At 48.4% G+C, this 9,800-nt stretch overlaps 1 protein-coding gene across 1 annotated transcript; it reads right to left on the bottom strand.

Moving 5' to 3' along the window:
* Positions 1-6,589: 6,589 nt before the first annotated feature.
* ADO (2-aminoethanethiol dioxygenase) lies at positions 6,590-8,340 on the bottom strand. The gene has a single exon (XM_069753625.1). It carries the CDS (start codon positions 8,190-8,192, stop codon positions 7,440-7,442), a length of 753 nt encoding a protein of 250 aa, XP_069609726.1. The 5' UTR covers positions 8,193-8,340; the 3' UTR covers positions 6,590-7,439.
* Between the last annotated feature and the right edge of the window lie 1,460 nt (positions 8,341-9,800).

Below are 9,800 nucleotides of genomic sequence, written 5' to 3'. Positions count from 1 at the left end.
TAATTTTAGGGACCACATCTCATTTGAAGTCATTTTGAGGGGTCTATATGATAGAAAATACCCAAGTGTGACACCATTCTAAAAACTGCACCCCTCAAGGTGCTCAAAACCACATTCAAGATGTTTATTAACCCTTCTGGTGCTTCACAGGAATTTTTGGAATGTTTAAATAAAAATGAACATTTAACTTTTTTTCACAAAAAATTTACTTCAGCTCCAATTTGTTTTATTTTACCAAGGGTTACAGGAGAAAATGGACCCCAAACCTTGTTGTACAATTTGTCCTGAGTACGCCGATACCCCATAAGTGGAGGTAAACCACTGTTTGGGCGCATGACAGAGCTTGGAAGCGAAGGAGCGCCATTTGACTTCTCAATGCAAAATTGACTGGAATTGAGATGGGATGCCATGTTGCGTTTGGAGAGCCCCTCATGTGCCTAAACATTGAAACCCCCCACAAGTGACACCATTTTGGAAAGTAGACCCCCTAAGGAACTTATCTAGAGGTGTGGTGAGCACTTTGACCCACCAAGTGCTTCACAGAAGTTTATAATGCAGAACCGTAAAAATAAAAAATCATTTTTTCACAAAAATTATCTTTTCGCCCCCAATTTTTTATTTTCCCAATGGTAAGAGAAGAAATTGGAACCAAAAATTTGTTGTACAATTTGTCCTGAGTACGCTGATACCCCATATGTGGGGGTAAACCACTGTTTGGGCGCATGGGAGAGCTCGGAAGGGAAGGAGCGCCGTTTGACTTTTCAATGCAAAATTCACAGGAATTGAGATGGGACACCATGTTGCGTTTGGAGAGCCACTGATGTGCCTAAACATTGAAACCCCCCACAAGTGACACCATTTTGGAAAGTAGACCCCCCAAGGAACTTATCTAGATGTGTTGTGAGAACTTTGAGCCCCCAAGTGTTTCACTAGTTTCTAACGCAGAGCCGTGAAAATAAAATAAAAAATTCCCCCAAAAATTATTTTTTAGCCCCCAGTTTTGTATTTTCTCGAGGGTAACAGGAGAAATTGGACCCCAAAACTTGTTGTCCAATTTGTCCTGAGTGCGCCGATGCCCCATATGTGGGGGGGGGGGGGGACCACCGTTTGGGCGCATGGGAGGGCTCGGAAGGGTAGGAGCGCCATTTGGAATGCAGACTTAGATGGAATGGTCTGCAGGCGTCACATTGCGTTTGCAGAGCCCCGAATGTACCTAAACAGTAGAAACCCCCCACAAGTGACCCCATATTGGAAACTAGACCCCCCACGAACTTATCTGGATGTGTTGTGAGAACTTTGAGCCCCCAAGTGTTTCACTACAGTTTATAGCGCAGAGCCGTGAAAATAAAAAATCTTTTTTTTCCCACAAAAATTATTTTTTAGCCCCCAGTTTTGTATTTTCCCAAGGGTAACAGGAGAAATTGGATCCCCCCCAAAAAAATTGTTGTCCAATTTGTCCTGAGTACGCCGATACCCCATATGTTGGGGTAAACTCCTGTTTGGACACACGGGAGAGCTCGGAAGGGAAGGAGCACTGTTTTACTTTTTCAACGCAGAATTGGCTGGAATTGAGATCGGACGCCATGTCGCGTTTGGAGAGCCCCTGATGTACCTAAACAGTGGAAACCCCCCAATTATAACTGAAACCCTAATCCAAACACACCCCTAACCCTAATCCCAACAGTAACCCTAACCACACCTCTAACCCTGACACACACCTAACCCTAATCCCAACCCTACTCCAAACCGCAAATGTAATCCAAACCCTAACTGTAACTTTAGCCCCAACCCAAACTGTAGCCTTAACCCTAACCGTAGCCTTAACCCTAACCATAGCCCTAACCCTAATGGGAAAATGGAAATAAATACATTTTAATTTTTTTATTTTTCTCTAACTAAAGGGGTGATGAAGGGGGGTTTGATTTACTTTTATAGCGGGTTTTTTAGCGGATTTTTATGATTTGCAGCCGTCACACACTGAAAGACGCTTTTTATTGCAAAAAATATTTTTTGCGTTACCACATTTTGAGAGCTATAATTTTTCCATATTTGAGTCCACAGAGTCATGTGAGGTCTTGTTTTTTGCGGGACGAGTTGACGTTTTTATTGGTAACATTTTCGGGCACGTGACATTTTTTGATCGCTTTTTATTCCGATTTTTGTGAGGCAGAATTACCAAAAACCAGGTATTCATGAATTTCTTTTGGGGAAGGCGTTTATACCGTTCCGCGTTTGGTAAAATTGATAAAGCAGTTTTATTCTTCGGGTTAGTACGATTACAGCGACACCTCATTTATATCATTTTTTTATGTTTTGGCGCTTTTATACGATAAAAACTATTTTATAGAAAAAATAATTATTTTTGCATCGCTTTATTCTCAGGACTATAACTTTTTTATTTTTTCGCTGATGATGCTGTATGGTGGCTCGTTTTTTGCGGGACAAGATGACGCTTTCAGCGGTACCATGGTTATTTATATCCGTCTTTTTGATCGCGTGTTATTCCACTTTTTGTTCGGCGGTATGATAATAAAGCATTGTTTTTTGTCTCTTTTTTTTTCTTACGGTGTTTACTGAAGGGGTTAACTAGTGGGACAGTTTTATAGGTCGGGTCGTTACGGACGCGGCAATACTAAATATGTGTACTTTTATTGTTTTGTTTTTTTATTTAGATAAAGAAATGTATTTATGGGAATAATATTTTTATACATTCGTAAAAAAATTTTTTTTAACTTTTTTACTTTGTCCCAGGGGGGGACAATACAGATCGGTGATCTGCCAGTTTGCACAGCACTCTGACAGATCACCGATCTGTCTGAGAGCAGTGCAGCGTTACCAAGTGCCTGCTCTGAGCAGGCACTTGGTAAGCCATTTCCCTCCCTGCAGGACCCGGATCCGCGGCCATCTTGGATCCGGGACTTTCTGCAGGGAGGAAGGTAGGAGACCCCCGGAGCAACGCGATCACATCGCGTTGCTGCGGGGGTCTCAGGGAAGCCCGCAGGGAGCCCCCTCCCTGCGGGAAGCTTCCCTGTACCGCCGGCACATCGCGATCATGTTTGATCGCGGTGTGCCGGGGGTTAATGTGCCGGGGGCGGTCCGTGACCGCTCCTGGCACATAGTGCCGGATGTCAGCTGCGATAGGCAGCTGACACCCGGCCGCGATCGGCGGCGCTCCCCCCGTGAGCGCGGCCGATCGCCTATGACCTACTATTCCGTCCTTGGGAAGTAAAGCCCACCCCACATGGATGGAATAGTACGTCTAATGGCAGAAAGGGGTTAAAAAAAACAAACAAAAAAAAAACCGCATCAAACTCCCTTGTTTAGGGTCCGGTCATGTATATCATTTACATCAGGCCAGCGACCACTCTGCAATTCTCTGCCCAGCCTCCTGCAGCCTCTGCCTCTTACTAGGCCTTGCAACTTCATGGAGCGTAATGAGAAGCAGAAGCACCAGGATGACGGGCAGAGAATTGCCAGCGAAAAAGTAAACACTGCCCTGGTCCGGTGGCTGCACAAGAGCAAACTGGATGCTGATCAGGGAGCTCAAATATCTAACAGTTATGGAGCTTCTTGTACATTTTACCTGAGGAAAGCCAGGCTTTTATGGCTATTTATATATGGACAATTTTTAGTACTGAACTAAAAATCTGCAACAAGGTAAATTACAAAATGTGAACTGGGTTTGCAAGACTAGATTTACACCAAGCAAATAAAGGCATGGTAATCTTTTCACATTATGGTAGTGAGGAGGGGGTGGATCATTTTCCCTCAAAGTTTACAGCAGCGGGTCCATCCCTTCCCTATGCGCGCCTGATTTAAAGCTCCGTACATAGTGGATGACAGTCAGCCAAGCCAGCGGATTTCAGTAGGTCCGGCCTACCATATCTGTACGGAGTCCACCTGACCAATAATGCCCAGGAACAGGAGGATCGGACCACTGGAATTTCAATGACATATCGGTTTAAGGATTTTCTTCTCATTGAAAACGAACGCACAACCTACAGCCAGCCCATTTGTATAGGAGAGAGGGAAGAGAACTGTTAGTGGTCTGCCTAATGAACATTTGGCTATCTGATGAGAATGGCGATCTATAGGCTCCCGTCATATACAAATCCCTACAGCTTGGCACAAAAATGCAAGTATGGAAAACTGAACACAAAACTGATGTTTTCATGTCCAAGCCATAGAAAACAAAAAAAAAACAAAAAACAAAAAAAAAAAGGGCAGTTTTGTTTTCAGCTCCTATTGTTTTGGGCCAAGCAGAAGGGACAGGTGTGTAAAGGAGCCCAAGAGCATGTGCCCATGATCCGGAGGTGGCGGCACTTTAGACGCAGCACATGTTCACTGCCATCTATTGAACACAGGTGAATCTGCATGTGATCACTGAACCGTGCAGATTCACTGCATCCCATACATTCTATGGGTGATATGACATGCTGTGGTCAGGAAAGACGGGCCATATATTAGTCTCCGTGGGAGTCTGTGGACATGGTATTTCTTGAAATCCCATCCACTATGCTGTAACATCTGGCCGCTACGGGTTGGATGATGCATAAGTACGCGGCCTCCGACCCGCAGAGTTTACCGATTGCCTTAAGCTGGACAATCACATTTTATACACAGTATTTTAGAACATTTGTGATATAAATAAAATGGACACGAGTCACTAGAGTTGGTGCAAATCGATTTGCGGAGTCCAGCAGGCAGGTTAGTAGTTGCTGCTACACGGCTCCTGTGAACGGCCTCTTAGGCTACTTTCACATTAGCGTCGGTACGGGGCCTTCGCGCTGCGTCAGCCCGACGCATGCTGTGCAAGCACCGCACAACGGGGGCAGCAGACGCATTTTTCCAGCGCATCCACTGCCCCATTGCGAGTTGTAGGGAGGTGGGGGCAGAGTTCCGGCCGCGCATGCGCGGTCGGAAGTGGCAGACACAATGCAGCAAAAAAAGTTACATGTAACGTTTTTTGCTGCTGACGGTCCGTTGCACGACGGTTGCGACGTGTGGCAAAGCGTCGCTAATGTTAGTCAATGGAGGAAAAAACGCATCCTGCAAGCAATTTTGCAGGATGCGTTTTTGCTCCTAAACTACGCATTGCGACGTGCAGTGCACGACGCCAGTGTGAAAGTAGCCTTACTCAACATTTACAGCTCTTATTTTGATTTTTGATTAATCTGCCTGGTTTATTCGCCGGCTAATCAAAAATAGAGCCATAGATGCTGACAGGTATGAGGGGGTCTGCAGAGCACCCATCCCAACAGCCACAGATTATTGATGTGGCCACCGGATAGCATCCTGCTCATTGATTTGCACCATCTCTCCTCATCTAGTCAATGCTGATGTCCTCCAAACCCAGCTGAGCCATGGTGCAAGACGTACGATTGGCTGCAGCGGTCTTGTGCTGGAGTACTTCAGGCATCACTAAAAGCATTAGCCCTGGATTGGCACCAGGGCATAGAACAGACAATTATACTTAAATTAGCTCCCCAACCCCTGCGTTTGGGTATTTTCTATTTTTTACTGACCTCTTAGATCATGTATGTAACTCTTAGTAGGTCCTCCCTTGTTGTCTAGTCCTAGGCAATACAAGAGTTTTTTTTTTTTTTTTTTTTTTTTTTAAACCAACAGAAACAAAGGCTTTTTTCTTCAAGAAAAATACATTTATATTATATAATTTGTGAAATGTAGTAACAGAAAAGAATTTAACATGTGTCAATTACAATGAAACGTGAATACAGCAGGGATGAGATCAATAATAATCAATACTCAGCTTTAAGGCCCATAAACTTCAATATAGTTTTTTTTTGTTTGTTTTTCTAAATGTATATTACCCCGAGACTTATAAATACTAATCATAAGAAGGACAGAGGCAGTAATGTCAATGCCACGATTCCTATAGTGGTTGACAATGGAGGCAGACCCCACATACAGCCCCTGTCGGAGGTTACACGTACACCATCCATCACTCGGCTTCCAGATCATAAACACTGAACTTCATGAAGGACAATACAGAAGGAAACTTCGGAGGAATGTTGCATCTTTAGAGGATACGGTCAGTGGAGAATCCCCCTCCTCCTCCCAGAGTTCATCCTGAGACCAAGAAATGCTCATTTTGTGTATTTTTTTTTCCTTAACAGCAGACGCCCCTCAAAATAAAAAAAAAAAAACCACGACAGGAAAAGTCCAGGAAGTGCGATATGGCACGCTAGAAAAAAAGAATGGCTGTGCTGCTATATATAGCGTTACGTCTATAGTTATACAGAACGGCAGAGGTATGGTAATGAAATCTGCGCCAACGCTGCACATCCTGGCCTTAGTAAACAATGGTAGCCTATAGATTGGGGGCCTGACTGCTGGATAATCTGGGTACTGTAGGACTACAACACCCAGCAGGTGCATACTGAATTGTGCAAAAAAAAAAAAAAAATACTCTCCCCGTCCTCCGATAGGGACAGCGGGATGGTTGGAAGGCGAGTGTAAACCAGTCAATAAATAACGGGGGGTTTATAGGGCCGCACCTCGGGGCAAGGCCTCATTCAGACGTCCGCGTACATTAGAATTATGGGGCTGATCACGCGTCTTGTGGACAAAAAAAAAAAAAAAAAAAAAAAAAAACAATGGAGACGAGTTTTTCATGGATCAAATTGGCAAACAAAATGAATGGGTCAATGAGTAAAAAAAAAAAAACAAACAAAAAAATACTGTACTCTGACACCAGTCACTGCCATCGGGGTGCAGTTTTTTTTTGGAGACGCCTAGAATTAGTTATTTTCCTTACGTGAGATCGGACATTACTCAGAAAGATGGGAGAAGCCATAAGAGAATGAAGGAGGTGTGAATGAGGCCTTGGCGGAGGCAGGACAGCAGCTTGGCGGGGCGCATGTAGGTCGGCGCGGACATGTGGGGGAGGGGCGGCAGCCTCCAGGTTGTCAGAGTCAGTAGCATCTCGCACAAGTCTAGATTTTGGCAGCTGAGAACACGGGGGTCAGCCGCCATTTTTAGTGTCCTAGGGCAGCTGCAGAGATAATCGGTAAACGAGCTATCCAACAGTGAGCACAGACTCCGCCACTAGTAAAGAGGTTCTGCAGAGGCGGCTCCCTGGCGCTGTGGAGAGGAGGGACCTTCAGCCTCCACACCATGACAGTAAAGAGGTTCTGCAGAGGCGGACCCCTGGTGGCAGTGGAGAGGACGGACCCCCAGCCTCCACATCATGATAGTAAAGAGGTTCTGCAGAGGCGGCTCCCTGGCGCAGTGGAGAGGACGGACCCTCAGCCTCCACACCATGACAGTAAAGACGTTCTGCAGTGGAGAGGCCAGGCCCCCAGCCTCCACACCATGACAGTAAAGAGGTTCTGCAGAGGCGGTCCCCTGGTGGCAGTGGAGAGGCCAGGCCCCCAGCCTCCACACCACGGGGCCCTGCAGTGAGATGGAGGTAGGCGTCACACAGACACTTTGGGCCCCGGGTAGGGCTCGCCCCCGCACCAGAAGTCGTCCGGTTGGGGGATTTCCAGCAGCCACACTTCCCGCGGGTGGACCCCGGAGGCCTCGGCGGCGCCGGCCGCGCTCTGCTCCGGGGAGGCGGAGGACGGGGCCTGGCCCGGCGGCAGCAGCTTGTAGTAGTGGCAGTCCCGGCCGTCGTCAGGGTCGTACGGCGGGGCCAGGATGTCCAGGAAGGCGGCGGGCCCGTCCACGGCGCTGATCTGGTGCAGGTTGTCCCGGTGCGGGCTGAGCAGGCAGGGCGGGCTGCTGTCGCTGTACTCGCCGGTGGAGCGCAGCACGGCCCGCAGCACGGCGCCGGGATCCCCGGGAGGCGGCGTCTCCGTCTTGTCGAAGCCGCTGATGCGCACCTTCCCGTAGAGCACCTTGAGCATGCCGTGCATCCCCGGGTGGTCGTGCAGCGGGATGCTGGAGCCGCCCTTCAGCAGGAACACCCCCATGGAGAAGCCGTCCGTCTCGCAGATGTGCATGTAGGTGACGGGCGGGCTGTGCGGCGCGGGCACCGGGGCCTGCGCGCTCTTCCGCGGGCGGATCTGTAGGTCCTCGGCCCGGACCTCGCTCACCAGCTTCCTCAGCTGCGCCACGTTCTCCGCAAAGCTCTTCCCGTCCCCGCCGCTGCCGCCAGCACCGCGGAACGTCAGCCGGGCCTGGCGGGCGATCTTCTGGATCAGGGAGTTCATCTCATCCCTCGGCATCTCCCTCCCGCTGGCGTCTAGCACGGACGGCTCCCTGCGATCGGCGGCATCCCCCGGTGACCGCAGCCGTTACACGCAGCTCTGCTCCCTCATGATCCGCCACCCATTCATGCAAATAGCGGACACACGTCTACCCCGGACGCGGCGCTCACTTACATTGCTGCGGGGGATTGTGGGACTTGTAGTCCAGGCCTGGCCTGTTTCCTGGGATTATTTTATGTAACGCGTGACATTAGTGTATTAATGCGGAGGGTGAGGTCGGGGACACCCCCTATACACAGCTGCACACTTCGGGGGTCCCGGGAGACCCTCACTGAGTTGATAACACCAGTAATTGGAATTTTCACTAGGACTACAAATCCCATGATGCAGTGCGGCGCAGATTGCGTGCAGCCGGCTGTGTGATAGGTCGCTGGGAGGGTCGCTTTAAATGATTTGTGCTGAAGTCCATTGACTTTGACATTGCCCTGAGCCGCGGGATCCTGCGCTGTGTAATGTTAAATGGCCTGGACGGATCGTGTACAATCTTGGCACGGAACGCATGTATTCCGGGCTCCGCATACCTCTCCTCACACATCACCGGGAGCGAATGGGAAGTCGGGAAATGAATGCGCATCGCTGCGCTCTATACACATGTCACTTCACGGCCATCAGTAGGGAGAGGTGGTCCATAGCTGCCAATCAGAATGCTGCTTTCACTTATAAAAGAGCTTATGAAAAATGAGAGCTGGATTCTGATTGGTTATCAGCTGCTCCCTTATTATGGTATGTGTCCACGTTCAGGATTTGGTCAGGATTTTATGCTGGTAAAATCCTGACCAAATCTGCACCTGAGGTCACTGGCAGGTCACCTGCGCTGTCCTTGCGTTTTTTCTGCAATGTTGCGTTCTTAAAAGACACGCATGTGCGTTTTTGCGGGTCTGCCACATGTGTCTTTTAATGCATAGTGGAGACGGGATTTCATGAAGTCCCCTCCACTATGTTGTAACATCTGGAAACATACCCTTACTGTTCTTAGGCTGTGCAAACACGGAGGCTTTTTGCTGAGTTTTAGGAGCAAAAACTGAATGGAAACTCAAAAGTTTTTGAGGTGTTTGGAGTTTTGGAGCGTTTTCATCCAGTTTCTGCTAAAAAAAAAAATCTCAGTGTGCACATTGACTTGAAGGGGGGGGGGGGGGTGATTCTTGTTTTGGAAAACCCCCGACCCCCAAGCTATATTCAAAAACACAAACTGTGCTTTACGCCTTAGGCTACGTTCACACTAGCGTTGCGCCGCCTTGCGTCGGCGACGCAACGCGCGACGCAAGGAAAAACGCCGCGCGCGTTTTGCGACGCGTGCGTCGTTTTTTGACGAAATCGGACGCAAGAAAAATGCAACTTGTAGCGTTTTCTTGCGTCCGACGCTAGCGTCTAAAACGACGCACGTGTCGGAAAACGCGTGCAAAAAGACGCACGCGTCCCCTATGTTAAACATCGCAACAGCGACGCGACGCTAATGTGAACACATAGTCACACTAGCGATGAATACGGACGGGTGCTGTGCGATAAAACACCACATAGCTCTCGGACCAGTATCCATCTATGGGGCAGCTCACATCAGCGTTTTTT

The sequence above is a fragment of the Ranitomeya imitator genome, chromosome 2 (genome assembly GCF_032444005.1).
Source record: "Ranitomeya imitator isolate aRanImi1 chromosome 2, aRanImi1.pri, whole genome shotgun sequence".
NCBI lineage: Eukaryota > Metazoa > Chordata > Amphibia > Anura > Dendrobatidae > Ranitomeya > Ranitomeya imitator.
The sequence above is the reverse complement of the archived record's forward strand: the minus strand, read 5'-3'. Positions and strand labels throughout refer to the sequence as shown.